The sequence below is a fragment of the Pinus tabuliformis genome, chromosome 1_2 (genome assembly GCF_031772625.1).
Source record: "Pinus tabuliformis cultivar Carrire ecotype Pingquan chromosome 1_2, CPIR1, whole genome shotgun sequence".
In the NCBI taxonomy this organism is placed as follows: Eukaryota; Viridiplantae; Streptophyta; class Pinopsida; order Pinales; family Pinaceae; genus Pinus; species Pinus tabuliformis.
In genome coordinates, this window is record NC_142298.1 from 1,191,189,616 (window position 1) to 1,191,217,425 (window position 27,810).

The following is a 27,810-nucleotide window of genomic DNA, read 5'->3' on the forward strand; positions in this document are numbered from 1 at the left end:
AGACTGAAATTCATGCTAAAAATCACGTTTCCTCCCTTCGAAATGGCTCACTGCCCCTCCTGTAGAAGCTTGATGTCCCTCCTGTAGATTTCTTGTAGGTGCTCCTGTAGAAAATGTCGAGAGCCAAAATATGGAGGAAATCGATGGAGGATGGTGGATATGAGGCTGTGGGGGCATAAGAACACTACTGTGTGACTGAGTTACTAGGAGAAACTGAAGAAAAGGTGGTGAGAAGGCGTGGGGAGGAGTGCTCATTACCTTTTATGGCTATTTTCGGTTATGAGTGATGAGATGGCATGGTGTACGTTGCCTGGATTAGGACCATTGGTCCCCACCTGCTTGGTCATCATGACCCTACCTCGTAATCATCCCCTCATTAATGCATCAAATTTAAATCTTCCTCCCACTACCTGTCCTTAGCATCTTTTGCTTGAGTTGACTGTGTGCACATGTGGGTGACATCTCGGTTAAGCAGAGTCAACTAAATGAAGGTGGCCAAGTTAACTGACCACCTTTCCCTCTTTCGATTTCAACCATCTTGTTTCCTTCGTATGATTCCTAATTACACAAATGCAGATAGAGGAGTGACTTAACTACTTAACTGTGATCCGAGTGTATTTGCTGCCATTAACTATGAGGTGTTGTGGCTTTCTCTGCTGCATGCCTTCATTTTCCTTCATGCATGTTGTATCTACTTGCTGATGTGTTGTATGTTTTTGTAGGTTTTTCTTTTACTGGAGTTGAGCTGCATGTGTCTTTTCTTGCTTCAGATGTGTTGTTCCTTGCTGCTGGTGCTGGACTTCTATGGGATCAACTACTACAAGAATTCCTACAGGAGCTCCTGTAGCTATTTCTCCCCTTGAAACTTCAGTTATTTCCTTATGCTTGGAGCTCGAGAATGATGCCAGAGGTGGAGATGAATGATGGAGGGATAGTAGGTAAACTTCAAGTACAGTTAATGGTGCATTTTCCTCCTTTTATTTTTGTTTTTTTTCAAAACTGAAAAACTGTTTTTTGGTGTTTTTCCCTTGGAAAGAAATAATAATGATGCTTGGAGTGTGATGCAGGCTTGGAAATGATGGCAAGGAGGTTTGAATATGGTAATAGGGATTATAAGTTCCTCATGAAGCCTTTCTTGTCCCTCAAACTGCCTTCTGTAGACAATTTTGGCTCTCTGTAATTCCTACAGGAGCCTCCTGTAGAAAAAACAGAGCCTCTTGTAGAAAACACAGTTTTGGAAGAAGAGGTACAATGGGGTGAAAGAGATGCCAAAAATGATGGAGGAAGGTGTGGAGAAGATGAGATGGATGCTGGTATGAATGTCAGGGTCCCCTTGGCACCTTCTTTTGCTCCCTGTAGTCCTCCTACAAACCTGCAATATAATAATTTTTTTTTTTTTTGAAAACAACTAGGGTACCTCAGAGAGGTTTTCACCTTAATTGCCTACCCTGGGTGCCTCCAAGGGAGGTTTTCACCTAGGGATATTATTCTTTTCCCTTTTTTTTTGACATCACTAGGCCGCCTCAGAAGAGGTTTTCAACCCAATGATGGGACTCAAGCGCCTCATGGAGGTTTTCACTTGAGTTCTTATTTTTTCTCTTTTTTCTTCAGTGAGTGGGTGAAGTGGAAGCTAAGACATGCTCCACTACCATCACTGTTTTATTCAAATCTTCAATAAACTCTCCCTTGCAGAGGGGCTTCCTGTAGACTTTCAACTGATATCCATTTACAAGCATGGGGATGGCTTCATCATTAATGGTTCTGATCAGAACTGAACCATTGTCATTGCATTTCTCCACAGTGTAGGGGCCTAGACATCTTTTCTTCAGCTTGCCTTTGAAATCCTTGTATCTTGAATCATAGAGTAGTGCCCAATCTCCTTCTTGGAATTTCTTCTCCCTGATATTTCTGTCATGCCATATCTTTCTCTGAAGCTGAACTATCTTTGTATGGAGAAGGGCTTGCAATCTGTATTCATCCAATCCATTGAGCTGAAGTAATCTCTCCTTCTATGCATGGCTGAGGTCTAGGTCTAGCTGAGCTGCCATCCTTAGGGTATTGAATTCAAACTCTATTGACAACAAATTCTTCTTCCCATAGACCAGTTCATAGGGTGTGAACCCGGTGGTGGTCTTCCATGTTGTATTATAGGCCCAAGTGGCCTCAAATAATCTGTCTGCCTAGTCTTTTTTGCTGCTGCTCACTACCTTGGTTAGGATCCCTTCCAATGCTCTGTTAGTGACCTCCACTTGCCCATTGGCTTGTGGATGGTAAGGGGTGGAAGTCTTGTGCTTGATCTTATGATGTGTGAGCAGGTCTTCAATCAGGTTGGAAGTGAACTGACTGCCTTGGTCTGTGACCAACTCTCTCGGATACCTGAACTTGTAAAATATGTTTTCCCTCAAAAACTCAGCTACTTTTTCCTCTATCGTTGCTTTTATTGCTTTTGTCTCTGCCCACTTTGTCAGGTAGTCGGTGCACATAATGATGTACTGCTTCTGCTTTGAAGGGGGGTTGATAGGCCCCACAAAGTCCATGCCCCACTTCTCAAATGGCTCAAAGGTCACTTGAGGTTGCATGGGCATTTCATCCTTTGGAGTGGGTTTCCCCATCCTCTGCCACTGATCACACCGGCTCGTGTATCTCCTCACATCCTGATGAAGAGTGGGCCAATAGTAGCCTGCTTGCAGTATCTTGAAGGCGGCTCTCTTTGTTGCAAAATGACCTCTACAAGGCCCGTCATGATAGGGTCAGGCTGATGTCAAAGACTTCCTCCTACCTGACACATCTTCTCAAGATCTGATCTGGGCCAAGTTTGAAGAGATTGCCTCCAATCCAGGTGAAAGGGGCACTTTTCATTACTATCTTGCTCTTCTCTTTTGAGGATAGGTGTGGTGGGAACTATGTTGAAACCAAGTAGTTTTCTATATCAGCAAACCATGGAGAGAGTACTGATATGGAAAATAGGTGTTCATCTGGCATTTGGTCATCCACCAATCCTTCTTCACCTGCAGGCAAATTTACTCTAGACAAAAAGTCAGCAACAACATTCTCTTTACCAGGCTTATCAATAATGGTTAGATCAAACTGCTGCAGTAAAAGAGACCATCTAATAATGCGAGCATTTACATCTGCTTTGTTCTTTAAATATCTAATTGTAGCATGATCAATGTGCACAAAAGTTTGATAGCCGGTGATATAATGTCTTAATTTTTTTAAGGAATGCACGATAGCTAGGAGTTCCTTCTCGGTCACTGTATAGTTTAACTCTGCCTTTGACATGTTTTTGCTTATAAAGTATATGGCATAAGGTAACTTTTCATCAATTTGTCCTAAGGCTGCTCCTATTGCTTTGTTTGAGGCACCTGTGTGAATGTGAAAGGGTAGGCCCAGTTTGGGCCTCTGAGAATTGGAGCAGTTACTAGCTTACTCTTCAAGGTATTTAAGGTTTCTTGACAGTTTTCCGACCATATGAACTCAACATCTTTGCCTAGGAGGCCAAACAAAGGAGAGGCTATCTTGCTGAAGTCTTTAATGAATCTCCTGTAATATCCAGCTAAGCCTAGGAAACTTCTGACATCTCTCACCTTTTGAGGAGATGGGACCCTTTGGATGATGGAAAATTTGTTGGGGTCCACCTGCAGTCCTTGTTGAAATATTGCATGACCTAGCACGGTCCCTTCAGTCATAAAAAAATCACATTTTTCTAGATTGGTGGACAAGTTCATCTCAATACACTTATCTATAACTTTTCATAGGTTAGATAAAGCTTCTTGAAAGTCAGAACCATAAGGAGTAAAATCATCCATTTATATTTCTACTGCATCATGAACCAGTTCAGAAAATATACTCAATATCGCTCTTTGGAAAGTGGCTGGAGCATTGCACAAACCAAAAGGAAGGACTCAGTATACAAAGGTACCCCAAGGACAAGTGAAAGTGGTCTTATCTTGGTCTTTCGAGCTAATTTGAATCTAATTGTAACCGCCAAACCCATCTAGGAAGGAGAAAAAAAATTTCCCTGCTAGACCGTCTAACACTTGAACTATGAAAGATAAAGGAAAATGGTCCTTTTTAGTGGCTTTGTTCAATTCTCGATTGTTGACACAGATTCTCCAGTTACCATTTTTCTTTGGCACTAGCACCAAAGGAGAGACCCATTCACTGTCAGAGATGGGATAGATGAATCCTGCATCAAGCAATTTCTGCAGTTCTTCCTTAACAATATCTTTAAGTGCTGGGTTCATCCTCCTTTCAAGTTGCCTGACTGGCTTGCAATCTTCCTTGATGTATATATGATGAGTACACACTAAAGGGTGCACTCCCTTCATCTCCTTATAACTCCAGGTGAAGGCATCTAGATGTTTTCTTAGTATGTTGCATAGCTCCTTCTCCCGGGAAGTAGATAGGGATGGATTGATTTTCAATGTTATTTCTGGGCCGAACTCTATATCTTTAACACAGAGAGAAATGGGGTCGGCCACATAGAGATCAGTTGCGGGGTTGTTTTGGGTTTCTCCTACTATGTCTTCTAATGGTGATACACTAGGAAGTGGATTCTGAATTAAATTTTCAATCATATCATCCTCATCTTACAGTTTCCCCCCATGGCGATTTCTAATGTACAAAGTGGTGTAGAATAAACTTCATCCTCATCCGCCTCCTCCAACCAGAGAGGTAGATCATGTTCTAGTAAGGGTTGGGCAGGAGGATATAGGATTAATTTCTTGGACATGTGCCCGTTCTTTATGGTCATGTTCCTAGCTCGCAACTGATGTAGGCATCAGTTGTAGCCAACTAGGGTCTTCCCAGAATGAGAGGATACCCAGTGAGCTTTGCCTTTGGCTGGAGAACTAAGAAATCAGCAGGGAACTCCCAAGATTCAATGGAGACCATCACATCTTCCACAATCCCCTCAGGGGTCACTGTGGAGTGGTTTGCTAGCTACAGCACTGTTGTGGTCTTCCTCAAGGAGCCTTGGAGGTTAAGTTTGAACATTGTGTCCTTTGTCATCACATTAATGGCAACTCCCAGATCAATCAAGGTATGTGGGACCATTGTGCCATTAATGTGGGCATCAATTACTAGGCTTCCAGGGTCCAGATATTTTGGACAGATTATCTGCCCCAACATCAGGTTGGACAGTTGTCCTATGACATTGATGGTTGGGGCATCTCTCTTGCGTCTTCCTGGATGCCTAAAGCACTTCTCTTTGATCAACCTATTGTAGATAGGCACATCTTTTATGGCTTGAAGAAGTGGTATCTTCACACATAAATGTTTCAATTCTCCCAGGAGTTCAGTCTCTTCTAGGGTAGGCTAGATTGTCATGGATAGTCTCTCAGGAAAGGGTGGATTTGCTTTAGGTTCGCTTTCCTCTTTATCTTCCTCAACCTTCGTGGGTGGAGGTTGGATATCTAGGAGAACTTTCTCGGATCACAAGTTCATTTCTTGAATCTCCACAGCATAAGTTGGACATGATGGTTCCCCACTATACACTTGTTGAGCCTATCTGTTGTTCGGGTTCGGATTTCTCTGGGCAAGAATTTGGGGTTGCCTTGGTGGAGCAAAAGATAACGGTTGTGGTTGGGTAAGTTGTGGAGGCAGAAGAGTGGGAAGAGAGTTGTATTGGGGCCTCCACCCCTGATGAGATGTATTCCACTGAGGTTGCAGCTGAGCATAGGATTGAAATGAACGGGTGGCTGGTTGGGCATGATATTGAGATGTGAAGGACCAAGGAGGAGGCATGGACCAGGAAGGATGAGCAGGGAGGCCCCAAGAAGGTATGTAGGTGACTTGGTTGGGGTTTTAGTATGCCTAAGATGTCCCTTGCATCCCCTGCTGGTATGGTCTAGGTCCATGCGGCCTCCTTTGGTTTATGTAATAGATCTATTCAGTGACTCCTTCGGCCCCTTGGTATACAACTTTAAGTCTGGGCAAGGAAGGGCACTTATCTGTAGAATGATCTTCTTCACAGACTGAACAAACCTCTATAGAGTTCAATGGGCATTCATTCCTAAGATGCCTCCTGGTGCATCTAGGGCAAAAAATGGCCAAAGCCCTCTCTGCTTCCTCTTGTTTTCTTTTGATATGTAAGGTATCCATTTTCATGGAAAGAGTCTGCAACATCTCACTCTTGAAGTCTTCCAGCATGTTTCCAATTTCACCTTTGATGGATGAACTGGAAGAAGAGGTACTGGCTATGAGTTGACTCCCCCTACCTTTCTTTCTTGCTGCTCTAGAATGGTTTCTAAAAACAGTCTTTATGTCTTCATAAGATAGTTTGTAGATGTCTCCCCTGGCTAGTAGATGGAGGGTGTCTAAATGGTCTTCCCAAATTCCACTGAGCAGGACCAACTTCAGAGACTCAGGGTCAAGTGTACACCTCGCCCTTTTGTAACTGAGCTGGAACCTCTCTTCATAGTCTTCCAGGGACTCATCACTTCCTATGGTCATTCGGAAGATTTCTTCTTTAGTGTCTTTTGACCTACAATAGTCTTGATACTTGTTGTTAAAGGCTTGCTACATCTGAGCCCAAGTTGTGATGCTATTGCCAGGTAATCCCATGAACCAGAGCAATTTTGCATCCTTGAGAGTAGAAGGGAACAATTTCAACTTTTGCTCACCTACTGCGTAGTCATACGTTCAACAAATGACAACAAACTTGAACAAGAAGGTGTCAGGATCTTCTGTAGTCAGACCATGGAAGTGGGGTAGGGCTGAAGGACTTATATTCTTCATTTTGGTGTCCCCATTGGTCTCCCGAATGGGGAAGATGCCCTCTATTCTCTCTCCATTTCCTCTAGCATTTCTATTTTCAGCCATTGGCTCCAGAGGAATGTTTTCTTCTTCTTCTTCCCCTATAGGTTCTTCAAATATGTATGGATGTTCATCTAAGGGTTCTTCTTGATTGCAGCCACTGAAGAAGAGAGAAGGTTGGGTGTGTGAAGCAGTGGGGGTGTTGGGTAAAAATTTTCCTAAGATATCTCTACTCCTACGAGGCATGAAAGGAAATATTTTTGGTTGGTTTTTTGTTTCTTTTTCCCCACACTGAAAGTACCAACAGAAACTGAAATTATGCTTGAACAAAACAAATTGCAACTAGTTGAAATGAACTTGCTGAATAGAAATTTGCAGAATTGAAAAGGAAAGCAAGGAATGCAAAACTGAAAGAAAAGAAATGACTAGTCTACTTTTGCCGAAATAAACTATTAGCATAATGTTACAATAGGAAATAGAAGAAAGCAGTAATCACAGAATACTCTGACGCTTCCCCGGCAACGGTGCCAAAAAATGGTAAGCATCAATATTGCAGCAAGAATGCTACAACTTCTGGGTTGCCAACTTTACTTTTATCAACCTGGTAGTTTGTAACAAACTTGGAAGCGTCAGTGCTATATGCACAAGTACTAATTCTCACTGCAGGTTGTCACTTGGTCAGCCAGCGTGAGATCACTAGGAGCTCAAGCCAACTTCTATAGATTTCAGAAGAAGCTCTATGTGTGATGAAAAGAAAGAAAGATTAATCTAGAGATGCTATTCTAACTGCAAAAAGGAGAAAGACTGGAATGTAAAGCAAAGCCTAGTAAACCCTAATTAACAAGCTAATTCTACTTTTGCCAAAAACACTATGAAAACCATGAAAGAAATGCCATTACCTACTCAAGGAAGTAAACAACATCTAACCATGCTATTTCTGGAAGCAAATAAGCAAAAAACATATTTTTGGATTTTTATTTGTTTTTATGTGAATTTAACATGCATCTAATTTATTGTGTGTGAGTGTGGTAGCGAACAGGTGGCATTAGAAGGCGGTTTTGGAGCTTGGGAGGATGTAGGATGGTGTGGATGGGTCCTAGGAGGTCTTAGGTGGCCTTTTGGAGCCTTTTCCCACACTCAGCCTTCAAAAGAAAGCCTACGGGAAAATCTACAGGAGGACACAGGAAAACTACAGGAGGAAAACAGGGAAATTACAGGAGGCCTACAGGAGGAGGCCGAGAGCATTTTTCGCTATTTTGAGGGTGTGAGAGTGGGTAGAAAAGGTGGATGAAGGTTGGAATGAGGTGTTAGGGCGCCTAAGGTCTACCATGAATGACCAGGAGAGAGAAAGATGATTGGGTTTGCTCAAGGAGAGAGGAAGAAGTTCTAGCGAAAATGAAGGAAAACTAGGGCAGAATTGAGGTGAGGTTTGGGAGACCTATAGGGCATGGATCAGATGGAGTGTGACTGCTAGTAAGTTGGCCTACTATTGGAAGAGATCTGCTGCATAGAAACTGACAGTCAACCAAGAAAATCAAGCAACCATTGAAATAATTGCATCCTAGGAAAAACAGAGTTTTGCATTAAAATGGCCTAAACTATGATGTAGATATGGAAATGCTTAAAAATGTTGTAAGAAAGGAAAGCATGCCAAATTAATATTGCAAATTAGGAAGTGAGCATGATAAAGAAGATCTAAAGCTGAGAAAATTGGACTATTAACCTACTAGAGGACTGCAAACACTAGAATTCCTAGGAATGAGGAAAATCTGTGTTTTGGGGGCAACAAGAGATTCTTTGCCTCAAATCACGGCCCCAGAGGGAGGAAGAGAGGCCAAGGCACTGTTGCTAGCCTTTTGAATCTTCTCTTATCACTTCTTAACCTGCTACAGAAAAGCACAAATGGAAGAAAACTACTAAGTCATCAAAAGCAATCTATTCTTAATTATAACAGAAATACATCTAACAACAAACTAATCTACAAATTGAAGTAAAGCATACAAACACAAGTAAAGAGGAGTTTGGCTGCTTGGCTTGGGCCCTAACCCAAGAGCTTCAGCCCTCTGAGGTAACTCAGTGCTAGCTCAAAAATGATTCCATCTTCATTATCAAAAAATAGCAAGATTACATAAAACTGTCACAAAATAGTAAGCTCGAAATTTGATCAGAGTTTACACAAGAAAAAAATTCGACCCTAGTGAGGCCCTAGGCCTCTCTACTTATACATCTGAAGCTGCCAGCAACTTCCTTAAAATCAGGGAGGCTTGGATCCCAAAACTCGAGATAACTATCAATCATCTTCCACTTGCTCGGCTGCCTTCTAGTGCATGATTCCGCTGCTTGTACTCTGAGCTGAATGAAGGGGAATTCAAAGTGAGGAGCAATAAATGAGGGGGATTCCCTCCTATAAGTCCTCTCTTCTGTCTACTTCGAGTTATTACTACAGTTTGACCACTAGATCCTTGACTTTGACCTCGAAATCCATCAATAATTTGCATTAAATACATGTTAAACCCTCATGGCATAATGACTAACTCAACTCACCTATAAGCATAAATATAATCAGAAAATCATACAATAAGCTAAGAGAATGGTTGATTTGACTAGGTTAGGAGGTAAAATGAGCCCATATAATTACCCATTTATGAGGCTCATCATGGTGCCCTCAAGTAGCGATGCCCCGATGGTGGAAGTAGTCACAACGGTGGAGATGGCCATTAGCACATCCTTATCCGGCTCGATAGAACATAAGGTGGAGAAACATGAACAGGACGAGGAGGAAAAACCAAGGAAGAGCAAGCAGAGGTGCTTTGCGTGCAATAGGCAGGTGGGGCTGACAGGCTTTAAGTGCCGTTGTGGTGACCTTTTCTGTGCTCAACACAAGTACACTGATATGCATGATTACTCTTTCAAATACAAGATAGTCGGCCCCCGTGCCATTCTCAAGGCCACTCCTCTCATGAAAGCTCCAAAAATCGATACAATATGAGTGTCCATTTAAAAAAATCCATTAAACATTGAGGATGCAAATCAAATATTATATCATTAACTGCCTTTTCACTATTCCTTCTTTCAAGCCCAGTATTATCTCTCTGTGCAAATTTTGTCGTGTTTAAATATCTTCATTTCAGATTGGAACGTTGATAGCATTATATGCACACTGGGGATTTGCTTCCATAAAAGGCATCGGCTGGGGATGGGTTGGAGTGATCTGGCTTTACAGTGTGGTATTCTATGTTCATTTAGATATAATCAAGTTTGCAGTGCATTAAACTCTTAGTGGACAAGCTTGGGAATTGCTCTTTGAGAGGAAGGTCAGTTTCAGGTGTTCTCCACTCTTCATAGGTTTTCTATTTTATTGTGTCAGAAAATTTTCCCTGTAGCATATATTCTTCTCTTGCAAATACTCATTTTGGTAATAATGACATCATGCAAATGGCTTTCAAAACAAAGAAGGATTACAGAAGAGAGGACAGAGAAGCCAAATGGGCACTTGCTCAGAGAACTTTACATGGTCTGATTGCTCCTGATGCCTACACTTCTGTTGGGCGTTCATCCATGATTGCAGAGCAAGCTAGAAGACGTGCAGAAATTGCAAGGTAACAAATCATGGAAATGCATAATACTTTCAGACTTTCTATTGTCGCCCTAATCCTATTTCATGAGAAAAACCAAATTGATTTGAATCTTTGCATTTTGAAAATGATTTTAAGGTTCTAAATACCATGCCCTGAGCAAAAAGTGTGTTCTCTGTGTTTTTGCACAAGTTTTATTATTTAGGAAAATCTACATGGCTTGCATTCAATTCCATTTCACCAATGATCTGAAGCAAGAAAAACTTGTTTTTAATATTTGCAACTGTTTGATGATCAGTAAAACAAAAAAATTCAATCCTCATGCCTATTCAATTATAGGAGAAAAAAAATTGTATTTTGGAAACAACGTTGGGAAAGAACCATTGTTTTAAAAGACTGCACACGAGTGACCCCTTCCATTTGCTTCATGCAAGAAAGTATACTCAATTTATTCATCTAGAATATCTGAATTCTGCTTCACTTGACCATTTTGTCGGGGATGGAAAAACATGTTGATGCTAATAATACTTGTGGAGGTTGAGAGAACTTCATACAATGAAGGGACACATGGAATCAGTTGTTTGGTTAAAGGGATTAAACATCAATGCCATTCAGCAAACATATATTGTTTAAACGAGGGCAACTACATTCAGAGGATTATATACTCAAGTGGATTCACCTTGAAATCTGGGAAGACATCTGAGCAACACTGGCTTGTTTCATAAAAGCATATAGGCATGTCACTAGGAGAGAGAAATCATCAATCGCAGAAACAGCAAGAGGTTGAATTTGCTTGTCATTACGACAATGCTTGTTTCTACTTGTATTGGCTTTCAAACAATTTCAGAGTTCAGATTTTTAAGGCCCGTTGTGAGATTGAAATGAATCAATTCTTAAGAGACAAGTTGTAGAGATTTTTATGGGTTCATAAGATTTTGTTTTTTTACTTATTCATTGCATATATTTGTACACATCTATTCAGTAAATTGTGGAACTTTAATTTTTTTATTGTAAAGTTAATTTTTTTTAAATTAAAAATTAATTTTTTATTTTTTATTTTTTAATTTGTTCCTATAATAAAATGACTAATTTTAAGAAATTTAATATATATATATATTAAAAATACTCTTATCCATGGAATAATATTTATAAAAATAAAGTCTCATAACATTTAGTACATAATACATAAGATTTATAAAAATAAAGTCTCATCACATTTAATACATAATACATAATATTTATAAAAATGAAGTCTCATCACATTTAATACATAATACATAATATTTATAAAAATGAAATCTCATAGCATTTAATACATAGTACACTGAATATTTATGAAATTGAATAGTCTAAATAGGAAAGACGATCTGTAATGTATGAATGCAGCGGCTACTTCATCAAGCACACAAAAATAAAGGTTCACCAATTTTCAACTAAAAACATTTGATTTTTTTTTAAAGTAAAGGTAAATCGATTTTCAACTATTCCATTGAAAATAGGGTTGAGTGGTTAGATATCAAGAGAGTTTTTCAAACTACAAAAAGATATATGTTGGTGCATCCTTAAGTGCAGACAATGATACTATATTATTTATTTATTTTGTTAAGAATAAATTCAATTGTTGTATAATTCTATATGCAAAATATATAATATGTACCATATTTATTATTTTTCTTTTTATTAAATATATAATATACATCATACTTATTATATTTAATTTTGTGTTTTATAAATTTATATTAAAAATATTTAATAAAAATTTAATGTATATTTTAAAAGACAAAGTTATGTCATATTGCATATTATATAATTATAAATATGTTGTAATACATATTGGATGTAAAATTTTATAGTTGATTTGAGATCTAGAAAAGTCAAAATTAAATAGTTGTATGTAAAATTTTATAGTTGACTTGAGATCCAGAAAAGTCAAAATTAAATAGTTGTTTTTTACAGTAATTTTTCCAAGCTTTATTTTATAAATATGTTGTAATACATATTGGATGTAAAATTCTATAGTTGACTTGAGATCTAGAAAAGTCAAAATTAAATAGTTGTTTTTTACAGTAATTTTTCAAGCTTTATCTTATAAATAGCAATAACGAATTTTTGGTCTCATCACTATTTGTAGAAAGTGTTTTTAGAATAATATTATTTTTTTTAGCTTTATTTATAAATTTATTAGGAATTTTTAATAGATTGTTATGATTTTTTATTATTGAAATTACTCTAAATTTGTTTTATAAAGAAAATACTAGAATTCATTTAAAGTACTAGAGTTTGCAAAATGACAAAATCGTATCATCAAAATTATGATATTTGTGGATTCTATCAAAATTACTTACTTAAGAGAGAGGGACATTTGTTAACAAATAGCTAAATGTTAATTTAATGGATATTTAAATCACACACATTTATTTGTAAATCTATTTCAATTACTTAAAATACATTTATTATTAAGTATTTAATAATAATGTTTTTTTGTTAATCAAATTGGAGTAAATTTTCACTCTTATCGAATGCTTTAACAATTCAAATTCAAATTCAAATTGAATAAAACTATTATCAATTACATGCATAAATTAAATAATATATATATATATATATATATATATATATATATATATATATATATATATATATATATATATACACACCCTTCATACTTAATTAGATATTATACCAATGAAATCTTTAGGAAGTGCATACTTGTCTCAACAATGTAAGTCTAACTCTAGCTTTGAAGTTGTATCAATGAAATGAAATCCTTGCAAAGTGCATACTTGACTCACCTTTATAGTATTTTAGCTAGTCCAAACCTCACATTATTTAACCTAAACATTTCATAATATATACAAGGGTAATGTGAATAGGCTTCCACTTGTACATGCTTTTGGAGGTATTTAACTCTATAACAATTTAAATTAGTGTAAGTCTTGTTCAGTGAATCAAAAACTTCACATTCTTATTTTATTCAATATTAATTAGGAAAGTTATAAATTCCAATTTTACCTTAAACTAGTGTTTATGATTACTATGTAACATACTTTATATGTAGATACTTTAAACTAAGATTTAGGAGTACCCTCTAACATATTTTGTACAATTAATGTATAACAATTTAACTATAAGAAAAGTTTTAAATCCAAGACTACCTTAAATTGGGATTTATGATTGCTATGTACCATACTTATACTTATATGTAGATGGTTTTGGAGGTTTTTAATTCTATAACCATTTAAATTAATCTTAGGCAGTTATCAATTACTTTTTACATAAAAGGCAAGTACTAAGCAGAAATGCTACATATTACACTTGTTTTATCATTATATCGTCCCTCAATGATAAGGATTTTCATGGAAAAACTTCCACAAATTTTTAGTTGTCAACTTAGGATTAGCTTCAGCAAAAGGTTTTCTTTTTGAATATTTGAATATTGCTTATGTTCAGTACTTTTCTTGAAGCCAACATTGTGGGTTTACAAAACTTTAGTGAAATTTTCACTTGAGTACAATGCTAACTTACATTAGATCGTGCCTAAGAGAATTATATATTGAAAGTATCTATAGGGCTTAAAAGTATAACGAAAAATCTACAGAAATTTGGCACTGCATTTTGAAGTGCTTCTCTGGCTTGACAATCTACCTATGATTTTAGATAACTAAATACTGTAAGGAGAGTCCACAATGAAAAATACATGACTTAGAGGGTAGGGCGAGAAATTAGTCCAATCTGAATTGTAATGTTAAGTAAAAATCGCAAGTCGATTCACATGAAAAATATAGTTTAGAAAACACCTATAACACTTATATATTCGGACTTTGAACCTTCTTTGCTTTCCCTCCTATTTCTCCTTCCTCTCTAAGCATGTATCTCGAAATCACAGTATATTAGAAGACTTTGCTAGGGAAAACCCAGGAAATTCCAAATGATTTAAGTTGTCAATAGAGAGTTCTAATGGTCAGTGAAGAACCCAAAAGAAACGATGTGTATAAATGCAAACAAAGGAGACTATAAACTCCTCTGTCTCAACAATGTCATGCAAACTGTGTTAAAATAAGCTAATTACTCCCGCATGAGGGGTTGGCTAAACTTAGAGAGACAGTTAACTAACTGTTGAGAGTTGAGTGTTGGATTTGAGTCAAGTTGAGTTAAGTGATAGGCAAATTTTACTGTGTGGTTACATGTCAAGATATTTTAGGCAAGTCGCTAGTTGGAAAAGGTTAAATACCCTTCACCGGGTTCACTGTAAGTATCAAGATTTGTGATGAGGGGTTGGCTAAACTTAGAAAGAGAGTTAACTAACTGTTGAGAGTTGAGTGTTGGATTTGAGTCAAGTTGAGTTAAGTGATAGGCAAATTTTACTGTGTGGTTACATGTCAAGATATTTTAGGCAAGTCGCTAGTTGGAAAAGGTTAAATACCCTTCATCGGGTTCACTGTAAGTATCAATATTTGTGTGATCAATAGAAGAGTCACACTTCGTGTATTTGTGTGTGAATTTTTGTTTTGTCTCCTCTACCTTTCCAACAAATTGGTATCAGAGCGAGGTAACAAAAAACTAAGAAAAACAGATTAACAACAATCCGTGTGAGAGGAGAGCAGTTTATAATTTTTCCCGTAGTAAGTTTTATAACCCAATTTTTCTCGTAATAAGTTTTACAACAACACACCTTGTACGTTATATACAGGGCGTTATAACGCACCAGGGCTCACTAGAGAGCCGCGTTAACAATCCTTGAATTAAGCGGTTTTAGAAGCACGCGGGTCAAGTTTATTTCCGTGGCTTTAGCAGACTAACGCTCGAGTTAGTCATCGTGAAACACGTTAGTCGCATGCCCTCATCACAAGAGGAGCATTAGCGCGTAAGACTTAAAAGTCAACCACATAAATTATTCGAAAAGCTTATGTTACGAAGAGTGAAATACGTTGTGTTATATTTTAAGTGGGCCTTTTGATTTGATGGTGAAGTATAATTTTTTTTTAAAGTTTTTCAAAAGGGCTTTCGAAAAAGTTTTTTTTTTATATATAAAATAAAAGCTTAGGGTTTTATTAAAAGGGGCTTTGCAAAGTTTATAAAAGGAGAATTTTAGGGTTTTTAAAAAGAGAAATTTTTTGGAGATATATGGCTTTCTCGAATTTCTAGCCTTAGTTCCTACTATTTACAGGGAATGATTATGATGTGTGGGCAATTAAGATAAGGACCATGTTGCATGCACATGATGTTTGTGATTATATCCAGTTTGGGTTTTCAAAACCTAAGGATGAAACATCAAAAACAGATCTCAATAAAGCAGAGAGGGAACAATGGAAGAAAAACAAGAAGAATAATGCACAAGCATTGCAGCCTATCCAACAGGGAGTGGATCGAGCAGTGTTCCAGAAAATTGTGATCATGTCTTCAGCAAAGGAAGCATGGGATACTTTGGCGACAAATTATAAAGGTATGACCAAAGTCAATATTATTAAGTTGCAGAATATTAAGAGAAAATTTGAAAGTCTGCAGATGAAGGAGACAGAGGACATTTATTATTTCATGAATCAAGTCATAATTGTCGTAAATTAGTTATAGATTTATGGTGAAGAAATTAAATATCAAACAGTGGCTGAGAAGGTCCTCATATCTTTGTCTACCAAATTTGATGTTATGGTAGCAGCCATAGAAGAAGCCAAGGATTTGGCATCATTAACAATTGATGAGTTGATGGGATCACTTCTATTGCATGAGGCAAGGATAGAGAGAAATAAGGACTCCACTTTAGAGACCGCCTTCAAAAGTCAGGTTTCTATTTCAAGAGATAGAGGTCGAGGTAGAAGTAGATCGAGAGGCAGAGGATGAAGCAGAAGATATGGTGGTCAAAGACATGGCCCAAAAGAGCATGAACATGAAAGTGGAAGCAACTACAAAAGCTTCAAAAATAACCAAAGAGTTGACCAATCAAATGTGAGATGTTATTATTGCAATAAATTTGGTTACTATGCTCGTGATTGCAGGAAGAAGATAGTTGATCAAGGGAACCAGAGAGCTAATGTCACTATAGAGAGTACTAACTTCATGTTCCTAGATTGCCATACCATGCATGGACCTTCTGCTAATGTGTGGCTATTAGATAGTGGTTGCAGTGACCACATGACAGGCAACAAGAATTGGGTTGCAAAATTCGATCAATCTATGAAAACAAAGGTAAAGTTGGGGACTGAAATTACTGTGGAAGTAGATGGAAAAGGAGTGGTCAACATTCTGACCAAGCAGGGGGGGCGAAGACAATCTCAGAGGTATATTATGTTCTTAGTCTCAAACACAATTTGACAAGTGTTGGTCAATTGACACAGAAATTATACATAGTTATCTTTCAAGGTCAAGAATGTGTTATATATGACAAGCCCCTAAGCAGGCAGCTAATAGCGAAGGTGCAGATGACGAGGAACAAACTCTTTCCTCTCATAATGAATTACAGTGATCATGCCAATTCTTTTACATTTTCATGTTTTGATGATTTTTAGTTATGGCACTTTCGGTTTGGACACTTGCACTTTTCTGGTTTAAGATTGTTGCAGCAGAAACAGATGGTCAGAGGATTACCTCCCATCAAAGAACCTGCAAGTACTTGTGAGTGTTGCATCTTGGGAAAGCAACACTGTGAAAGTTTTCCAAAGGTAGTTGCATACAGAGCAAAGAAACCTCTTGAGCTAGTGCATACAGACTTGTGTGGACCTATGAGGACACAGTCGATTGGTGGAAGTTGTTACTTCCTCACTTTCATTGATGATTATAGTAGAAAGACTTGGGTTTAGTTCTTGAAGCAGAGGTCTGAAACTTTTACAAGGTTCAAAGAATTCAAAGCCTTAGCAGAGAACCAAAATGATCGACAGATCAAGGTAATGAGGTCAGATCATGGTGGAGAATATGACTCAAAGGCATTCCATGATTACTACAAACAATATGGAATCAAAAGACAGTTTAAAATCAGGGACACACCACAACAAAATGGTGTAGCAGAGAAAAAGAACAGGACAATTATGAACATGGTAAAAATCATGTTGAAAAGCAGAAACTTGTCTAATGAGTATTGGGCAGAAGTAGTTGCATGTGCTATTTATGTGATCAAGGGATCTCCTACAAAGAGTGCGATGAATAGATTACCGGGACAAGCATGGTCAGGTATATCTTGCAACGTATCTCATCTCAGAGTATTTGGATGTGTATCTTATGCACGTGTGCCTAAAGAGTGAAGAGGCAAATTGGTTGATAAAAGTGAAAAATGCATACTTACTAGTTATAGTGAGCAATCAAAAGATTACAAATTGTATAACCTTGTCACAAAGAAGACCATAATTAGTAGAGATGTTGTGTTCAAAGAACAAGAGGCATGGAATGGAACTGTAGACAAAATAGTTGATGCACAAGTGCCATTGATGGAAGAAGGTGATGTAGTAGAAAAGGAGCAGCAAGAATCACAAGTGAAGACACCAAATAGAAACACACCAACAAAGACTCCAATATTTTCAAAGCAACATGGACCTTCGAGCAGATCAACAGATCAAGATTCTCCCAGCAATCAATCAGGTGATGAATCAAGAAATGGTAAGAGAAAGATGGGAAGTCTGAAAGATATTTATGATGATTTGGATGTTAGTTCAAATTTTGCATTGTTGTCATTCCAACCTTCTTCATTTGAAGAAGCAATCAGAGATGAAAATTGGGTACAAGCCATGGATCAAGAAATTGAAGCTATTGAATATAATGATACATGGGATTTGATTAATTTACCAAAGGACAAAAATCTTATTGGTGTAAAGTGGGTGTACAAGAAAAAGTTGAATGAGAAAGGTGAAATTGACATATTTAAAGCTAGATTTGTAGAAAAAGGATTCTCGCAGCAACCAGGAATAAACTTTGGAGAAACATTTTCTCCGGTAGCTAGATTGGATACTGTAAGAGCAGTTCTAGCCACAACAACGCAAAACAAGTGGAAAGTATATCAGATGGATGTGAAATCAACCTTCTTTAAATGAATTCTAGAAGAATGTTGAAGGTAACGAAGAGAAAGTTTACAAGTTGAAGAAAGCGCTCTATGGATTGAAGCAAGTGCTTAGAGCTTGGTATAACAGAATTGAAAACTACATGATTAAGAATGGATTTTACAGAAGCAACATTGAGCCTACCTTATACACAAAGGTAAATGAGCATGGACAAATTTTGATTGTTTTCTTATATGTTGATGACATGACTAGTTTTACAGGTGATTTTGAGATAGATGAATCTAAAGCAGCCATGATGAAATAATTTGAGATGAATTATTTTCTTGGCATAGAAGTTGAGAAATCTGAAAAATGAATTTTTATTTGTCAAAATAAATATGCCAAAGATTTGTTGAAACGATTCAAGATGGAAAATTGCAAACCTTTCCCTACACTAGTTACAACATGTACAAAGTTAAGCAAGGATGATGAAGGATCATATGTCAATCCAACCCTATTCAAACGCTTGGTTGGCAGCCTCATGTATATCACAGCTACAAAACCAGATATCATGCAAGGAGTGAGTTTGATTTCCGGATTTATGGAGACTCCAAAAGACACACATTGGAGTGCAAGAAAAAGAATTATGAGATGCATAACACGAACTAGATATTGTGGCATAATGTATGCAAGCACATAAAAGAAGGATTTGATTGGATACATAGTGATTTTGCAAGCAGTTTGGATGATAAGAAGATAACTTTTGGTTATGTGTTCCATCTTGGTTCAGGTGTGATTTTGTGGGCATCTAAGAAACAACCCCTTATGACACTTTCGTCAGCAGAAGCAGAATATGTAGCAGCAACATCAACATCATGTCAAGCAGTGTGGTTAAGAAGAGTATTTGATGGACTCAAGAAAAAACAACAAGGATCAACAACAATATATTGTGACAACACCTCAATGATTGCACTATCTAAGAATAGTGAGTTTCATCGGAAGAGAAAGCATATTGATATTAGATATCACTTTATTAGAGAACTTGTGAGCAATGGAGAAGTTCACTTGAAGCCTTGTAAATCTAGTGATCAATTGGTTGATGTATTTACTAAGTCATTAGAAAAATATGCGTTTGAGTTTCATAGAAGAAACTTGAGTGTTGTAAGCCTGGCTGAGACATAGACCAGCATGCATGTTTGAGTTGTCATGAGTCAAGTTTTAGTTTAGCAACGTAAGGAGGAGTGTTAAAATAAGCTAATTACTCTCGCATGAGGAGTTGGCTAAACTTAGAGTGTCAGTTAACTAACTGTTGAGGGTTGAGTGTTGGAGTTTTGAGTCAAGTCGAGTTAAGTGATAGACGACTTTTAGTATGTGGTTGCATGTCAAGATATTTTTTGCAAGTCGCTAGTTGGAAAAGGTTAAATACCCTTCACCGGTTTCATTGTAAGTATCAAGTGTTTGTTGAAAATAGCAACAAAAAATGCTAAAAATAGAAATGCTATAAATAACATTGCTATAGATAGCATTTCAGGTACCAATGTGGAAAATATCAACAAGGAATGATAAAATCCGAATTTAGTCTTAGCAGCTGTTTGAAAAATAATTAATTAATTCATCTTGAGTTAATTAGTTGGAGAAAATCAAACATGAAGTCTTTGTGAAGACATGCAATAATTATGCCTTTGATTGAGGAAGTTATCCCTTAATTAAGGAGATCAAGATGAGTTGTACTTTGAGTTGTAATTAGTTAGCTCAGTTAACTGAGTTAAGTCCAGTTAGATTAGTTCTAACAGTTTATGGAACTGATTGTGAGTTTAGTTAGTTAATGCATTCATGCATGTAACTAGTGTACTTCAGATAACTGAATATTCTCTCATAAATAACTCATGCATGTCAGTTCAGTCAAAGACCCAATTGAGATCACAGGATGGGACAATGTACTATCGGTTGCAGGAATATTCCCTTGAGGATATCTCTTGCATGCAGAAGGAATTCATATCCTTCAGGATTGTGTAGTTAGTTTAGAGGTTAGTGAGTAGTGTGTGAGGTAATTACACATAGGTGACAGCTTGAGGACCCAGGAGAAACTGCGCAAGGAAATAGAAGGCTTGGAGGGCATAGGAGGAGGTTTGTGAGAATCCTTTGACTGTCTATGAGCAGCATTGAGGGATTGTACTGAGAGTTGGATAGCTTGTGAGCTAAAGCTTTGTGTAATCCAGAGATATTTCCACTTGTATGATAATACAGATAGCGGGGTTTTTAGTTGAGGCTTTCCCTAGAGTATTCTTTTGTGTTCATGTGTGATTGAATCTTCTTCTCTGTTATATGTGTTCTGTTTGATCTTGCTCAGAATTTATTAAGCTTCTGCAAGTTTGATTGTAGAAGTAGATTAAGTATTTTTCTTTAGTACATTGCATAATCCGTTTAATCTACAGTGGGAATTTCTACAGTTTTGTGTGATCAATAGAAGAGTCACAACTCATGTATTTGTGTGTGAATTTTTGTTTTGTCTCCTCTGCCTTTCCAACAAATTGGTCTAGCCAATTCCGTACCATCTTCCATCATTGTAATTTTAGTTCTTATGTGTTCATTTTGTTGTTCGTTGATGTATGTAGTATGAAGGGCATTTCTTTCTGTACATATTTGGACATATTTATTAGATACATTGAGGTGACAATTTTGACCTGAGGGCCCCATCATAATTCTATCGATTTTTTCAAGAACTTTCATAGTGAATTATTTTTGTAGGTAGATATTGAATTATTTTTGTCGTTACTCTTGAGGCTACCATTGCATTGACAAATTTTATGTTAAATAAATCTTGATTATAGATATTAAAAGTATTAATATTTAGCTCTATCTACTTTGCAGGTGTTACCATTCTATGTAACCAGGGTCCACTGAGTTTATATTCCTGTAACAGTAACAGTCTAAGCCAGAGCTAATCTTGCATGGATACGTCTCTGGGATCGAAGTTGAGCTACACATATGCTAGAAACTCCTCCACTTCACAACCCAAGATTAGCCAGTATATCAATGAAAATGAGGATTATGTTAGGTTTACTGAGATATCATCTTGCGAATGATTTGATAAAAATGGAAGTCATGGAGGCATCGATCTCAACTTGGGTCTGGATTTAACATTGTGGATCAATCATGTTGAGAGCAAACATGCAATCCCCCAACCTAATCCCCCAAACTTAAGAGTGCAATCAGCTATTTTAGCAGGAGGAATGGAGCAGGAAAGAATGTTGACAAGAAGATATTTTCAAACCCCAACTCTAACCAGAGAAGACCAAAACATGTACTCTGATTCTAGGAATATGGTGGATGCAGTGGAACGGTTTGAAGAGATCTACCAAGAAGTAATTGTAGCCCAGCTAGGATCAATTCAATGCAGTGCTTTGGGAACACTAAAAGAAAATTAGCAAGAAACTCCTGTGAGTAACTCGAATGAAGCTAAGCATTTAGCTTTTTCTTGGATTACATCCAAACAGTTTCAGTCATTCCCAACAAACCATTCTAGAATGGATGACCTTTGCAACTTGAGCTATGATGAAGCATGCCAACCATCTACCTTTGATCACAATTTGATAGATCACTCAACAACTCTTGATGACTCTTCTATCATAAAGTAAGGCCATATTACTTTCTATTTTTTGGGAAAAAAATTTGGTATTAATCTTGTAAATTTATCTAGTAATTTCTAGTGCTTGTCCAACTTTTATCTAGCAATAAACTGCTCAGGAATGGGTAGAGTCTGCCCTCAACTTGGAGGACACAGAAGTGGACTAAGTGGATTAATGGCCACCCCTTTGGATAATAGCGATTGGAGACTGTGACTCTGAGCAAAGATGATTTGCAGAATGTTTCTTCATACAGTAAAACTACTTAGGATCATGAAAAACATAGGCACAAATGACTTTGGTATGCTGAAGTCCAATTTCCAATCTTTTTGATATGCATATTTTTCTATTATTATAAGGTATCTTAGAGGGTCAATCTGTTCTGTTTGGCGTTTCATATTTGACCACTTATACATCTTTTGGTAGCTAAAAATAATGGGAGATTTATTTGCGGCTCAAAAATGCTCAAAAAAGAGAAAGAATACTTGAATGGAAACACCCATCTCCAGGTCCAGGGAGATCACATATCTTGTTTCCTTGCATCATCATTGAAGCAAAAAGTTGGGGGATCACATACTGCTCCTGGTGATCATGTTGCAATGTGTTTATTATTAATTTCATTATTATTTTCCAACAATTCCATCTGCCTGTCAACCATTGTTTTTGCCATTTTTGTTCCCTATTGATCAAACCAATGTTGCAGGTGTTCATTATTATTTTCCAACAATTCCGTCTGCCTTTCAACCATTGTTTCTGCCATTTTTGTTCCATATTGATCCAACCAATTTCTATCTGCAATTTGGACACTGTTCATATATAAGCTTCCAAATCGCCAGATATATTTCCTATGTGATTCATATTATCTTCCCCTCTTTAAGTTGCATTATTCACATTCATCTCACTGGCTTGCCAGAGTTTTACTCGTTGATTTTGTCTTCCGGAATGATTTTCGAGATTAATTTGTACTTGTGAGATTCATAGGGTCACTATTATCATTACTGGCTTTTGTTGGACTGCATTTTCTTGGTTATTTTAGCGGGCTATACAAATACTGAAGGCTTGGACCTTGCCAGTTATATGAAAAACAAGAATTTTCTACACACCCTTGCATTTGTACTTAAATCTTGTTCTCGGCTCAAGTTCTATGGTTGTTCAATTTTGACGAGTTTATTTCGGTAATTAAAGAAACATAAGATTTCCTCCCTGAAGTTGTATTTTCTCGTCATATAGAATTATCTGATTGATGAAACACTGACTTCAACATTTGAATATAATTAAAAATTTTGTCAAGGTGAACATGTAACACAAACCGCTATTTAATACTGTATCTTGGTGGATACATCAACAAATCATTACATTCCTTACATATTTTTAAGATTTATATTTTTTTGAATCCATGCTTAATTTGTCGTTTCTCTTTGTTGTTTCTATGGAGTTCAGTCTCATCAGCTCAGAGGTTGAAATTTCATGGGAGGGATTAAGAATGGGAGCTACTTTTCGAGAATTAAACCATTTTAAGGGGTCCCGGCTCCACCTAGCGTTGCATAACAGTTCGTTTTTTTACCAAACATTCGGCTAGCCCTCTACTTAGGCTCCCATTGCTCCCATTTTTGAAGAGAATATATATATATATATATATATATATATATATATATATATATAGATATATAATCATCTCACTAAGGAAACACTGACTTCAACATTTGAATATAATTAAAAACTTTTGTCAATGTGCACATGTAACACAAACTGTTATGTAATACAGTATCCTAGTAAATAAACTAACAAATCTTTATATTTTTATATTTTAAACTAATGAGCAATGGGTGTCTGTGGGGATAGTCTTATTAGGTTAGATGTTCAAATTTCAGAGGTGAGTTTGAATTTATGATTAATCGGTTTTTGTGGGGATTAGTCTTATTAAGTTAGATGTTCAAATTTCATGAGAGAGGTTGAAAATGGGAATCACTTTTGGGAAATTAAATTATTTTAAAAATCTAAAAATTTCAAAAATCCAAGCTAAACCTAACTTTTCACAACAAATCATTCTTTTTTCTCCAGAACCATAAATAACCCTCTACCTAAACTTAACTATTTTGATATATATATATATATATATATATATAGAGCATAATGAGTCATTTCACCTGTGACGGACCTCATGATGAGACAAGAAACAAAATAACAAATTATTACTTAAGTTTAATTAATTAATTTATTTTCATGCTTCCTAACATCTTGATAAAACTTGATAAAACTTGTCTGACAACTCTATTCCCATGGAGGTTTGAACTTTGATAACTCAAATAATAGTCCAAGACCTAGTTACGAGAAACTTGACTTCGGAGCACTGTTTTGAGGGAGAATGACTTGAAATATCTAAGTTTCCGTTGCTGGGTTTTTCAGGGAAACATAATTGATGTAAATAAATAGACCATTCATGAAATTCATTTTTTAATAAATTTTATTTTAATAATTGATAAAGTATTTTAACATGAACCAAATAAAATTAACAAAATCAAAATTTTTAATAAAATTAGTTTTTTATTAAAAAATAATTTTATTATTTCTTATTAAAATTAAAATAATTTTTTAGTTATAAATAAAATAAAAGAAATTTTAAAAATTTCAAATTATTATTATTTTAGCTATATTGTATGTGTTTTTATGCTTGCTAATCCACCATGCATATAATTATAAAAAAAAAATAATACTAAAATATTAAATTTAACAAAATTATTATTATTCAAAACGAAAGTATTTTTTTCCAATTTAATAATTTTATAAGCCTCTCTTGCACCAAGGTGTAATTGTTAATCTTTACGATCTGTGAATTTATGCTAATCTTAAAAACATTTTAAGTAAACAAGAAAATAATACTAAAATAATAAATTTAAGTAATTTTTTTTCAATTTAATAACTTTATAAGCCTCTCTTGCACCAGAAGGTGAAATTGTTAGCCTTTACCATGTGTGAATTTATGTTCATCTTAAAAACATTTTAATCAAACAAGAAAATACGTTGGATCATCTTGAAAGTGGCACATGGATAACTTTAATATCCATGTGCCCTCTACCAAACAGTAGTTATATTTGTCCATTGCGCCTTCATTAAGTCTGTTCTTCAGTATTGTTATAAGAAGACGCTAATCATTATGCCCTCTGTGTTTTCTTCTTTGTTGCATCATATTTCAGCAACAAGTAAGAAATTAAAGACATCTGATCAAATCAATTAGAAAACAGAGAGTTTAACATTGGCTTGTTAACGAAGATAATGAAAGACAGCTGATCAAATCAATTAGAAAACACAGAGTTTAACATTGGCTTGTTAACGAAGATAATGAAACTGACTGAATTTAGCATGAGTTAGATGACCATATACGTTACAACACTGGGCTCCACGACCAGCCAAGTTAATCAAAATAAGAATAATAATCTTCTTTTAAGGTCTTCGAGACCCAACTCTCCATTTTCCGGAATTAAAACTATAAAAACAACCAACAAACGTCTGAGGAGATACAGAGCACTTAACGAGTTGAAGTAATACCGGCGAACTAGATTGGTCCAAAGAGAGTTTGAACAACCCCAAGGTAACCTTGAGTATAGGTCATTTCAGTAAGCAGCCCCCCTTGTGAAATTAAAGGAGAGTGATCAATGTTTAGAATGACCTCAACGCGTTACGGACTAGATGATTCAGGGTTACCAGAGTTATAGCATATTCAAGATTATGTGATTGAGGGTTACCAGAGTACTAACATTCTTTTTTATTTTTTTCCCTAGTAGTTGTATTAATTATATAATATTGAGATAATTATATTTAGTAATGTAGTTGATATAAATATATCTATATAATTTTTATAAATTTATTAGCCTATAATAATAAGAAAATATTTTAATAATAATAAATATTGCTGTGTTAATAATTAATTAGTTACTTATAATTAATCATATTTAATGAAAATTAATTAAAATTGACCCAAAACAAACTTGATCGACCCCAAAGTAACTTAAATACATGCCTTTTCAGTAAGCAACCCTGGTTAAATAAAAAAATGGTGATCAATGATTAGAATAATCTCAACCCGCGAAGGACTAGGTGATTCTTGGTTACCATAGTTTTAGCATACCCAAGATTCTTTCTATTTTTTTCTACTGTAGCGCAGTTGTATCAATTACATAATATCATATCACAAGGGCCAAATTTACCCTCACCCTCTCCTCGCTAAATCGCTAAAACAGAATTCAATGGTCTATCCTGCAACGAATATTATATTTGGGATTCACGCACGAGCGTTTGTGTGAACACATGGCAGATGTTTCGAATGGCCATCCACTCGCTGTTATTTATCACTAAAACTTGCACTTGCATGCAGTCAAACTGTTGAGATCATAGTTTGTTGACAGGAAGATGTTAAAAAATGCAGCCACTTTCTTCCCGTATGGATTTTAGGTTATAATTCTCTACCTACGGATATAGCAGCCCCTATTTGGAGAGAGATTCCAAATGGTGGGAAGGCCCAAAGGCAAATCAACTAGGTGTCCTCGAATGGTCACCCAACCATCTACATAATATGACTTGCTTCTTCCGAACAAGAATCATGTCTAGGGGATTTCCAGATCACAGAGATCTATGAATCACAGAGGATATATGGTTTCTTGGTATAAAAATTGAAATTTAAGCCCACAATCCTAGATACCATTAGGACCAGATTCAGAAAGAATTTCAAAAAGTTGAGGTCGAAGCCTCCAGTGCTTCTTAGACACTTTGTCAATGTCAATCAATCTATAGAATTCTATTTCTGGTCTTTGCTATGATTCAGTAAGCCTGTGCTTAATAGCTTTTGAAATTTAGTGGATAACCAAGAGGAGTGCGTAAACTGAGAATTTTTCTTTATGTTTTTCATTAATATATACACAAAGATTTACCTTAATGAAAATCTTCTCAGTTTCATATGTTTAAAATAAAAAACAAAGAGAATCAAGATAGAGATGAACCTCGATGAAATCGAAAAGCCGCGATATGTAGTTGATAAGGTCACTGAAATCGCCATCAACATTTTCTTTATCAAGTTCCTTAGCGGCTTCCATTATAGTCTCAGCATAATCGGACTCCTTTGGAAGTCTGGAGGAGGAGGGGATCGAAGAGGATGGTGACTGGGTAGGTGGAGAAGCAGTGGTTTGAGAAGTCGGGGGGGTCAAGGAGGAGGAGGGGGTCGAAGAGGATGGTGGCTGGGTAGGTGGAGAAACAGTGGTTTGAGAAGTCGTGGGGATCAAGGCAGATGGTGTTACAATACCTCGAGAGGAGGGCACTGCATCTGATGCAGCAGTAGGTTGAGAGTCATTCTGCATTACTGCAGAAGCATTGACTTGAGAGGGAGCCGCCGCTGATGGAGGAGCAGAGGAAGATAATTGATGAGAAGGAGCAGAGGAAAGAGTTGCTGCAGGAGAAGGGTTGGTAATCACAGTGTGAGGAGGTGCGGCAATTTCAGATTAATCAGGTTGTGCAGAAAGGGTGGATTTCTTATCAGAAAAGCCTGGAAAGCATGAGAGTAAACCGCAGCAGCAACATTTCTTTGCAGACATGTTTGATAAAGATGCAACGATGCGCAGCTCTGAAAAAATAAGGGATGAGAAATGACTCCAGTCACTGGCTCCAATTCGTCCCACAGCAAGTCAAGAATGTAAGATTTTGAACATAAGAATATTGTATATAGCTGCAAGGGGCACCAGCTCAGATCACCTTCACTACACGCATAAGGATTTGATAGAGCTAATATAATTCGTATATTTCAGGGGCAAGTTAATTACTGGTTTATACGATATTACATTATTCTTATTTGATGTTAATTATTGGTTTATAAGATATTACATTATTCTTATTTGATGTTAA

At 36.4% G+C, this 27,810-nt stretch overlaps 1 protein-coding gene and 1 pseudogene across 1 annotated transcript in view; one reads left to right on the forward strand and one right to left on the reverse strand.

Moving 5' to 3' along the window:
• The window catches only part of LOC149210490 (uncharacterized), a 66,819-nt gene extending 39,214 nt beyond the window's left edge, over positions 1-27,605 (reverse strand). The window contains exon 1 of the mRNA XM_089396730.1: positions 26,916-27,605. Coding sequence (XP_089252856.1) covers positions 26,916-27,269 — 354 coding nt within the window. The 5' untranslated portion in view covers positions 27,270-27,605. The remainder of the gene's footprint in view (positions 1-26,915) is intronic.
• Positions 10,195-21,933, forward strand: LOC149210491 (uncharacterized; annotated as a pseudogene).
• Positions 27,606-27,810: the final 205 nt, after the last annotated feature.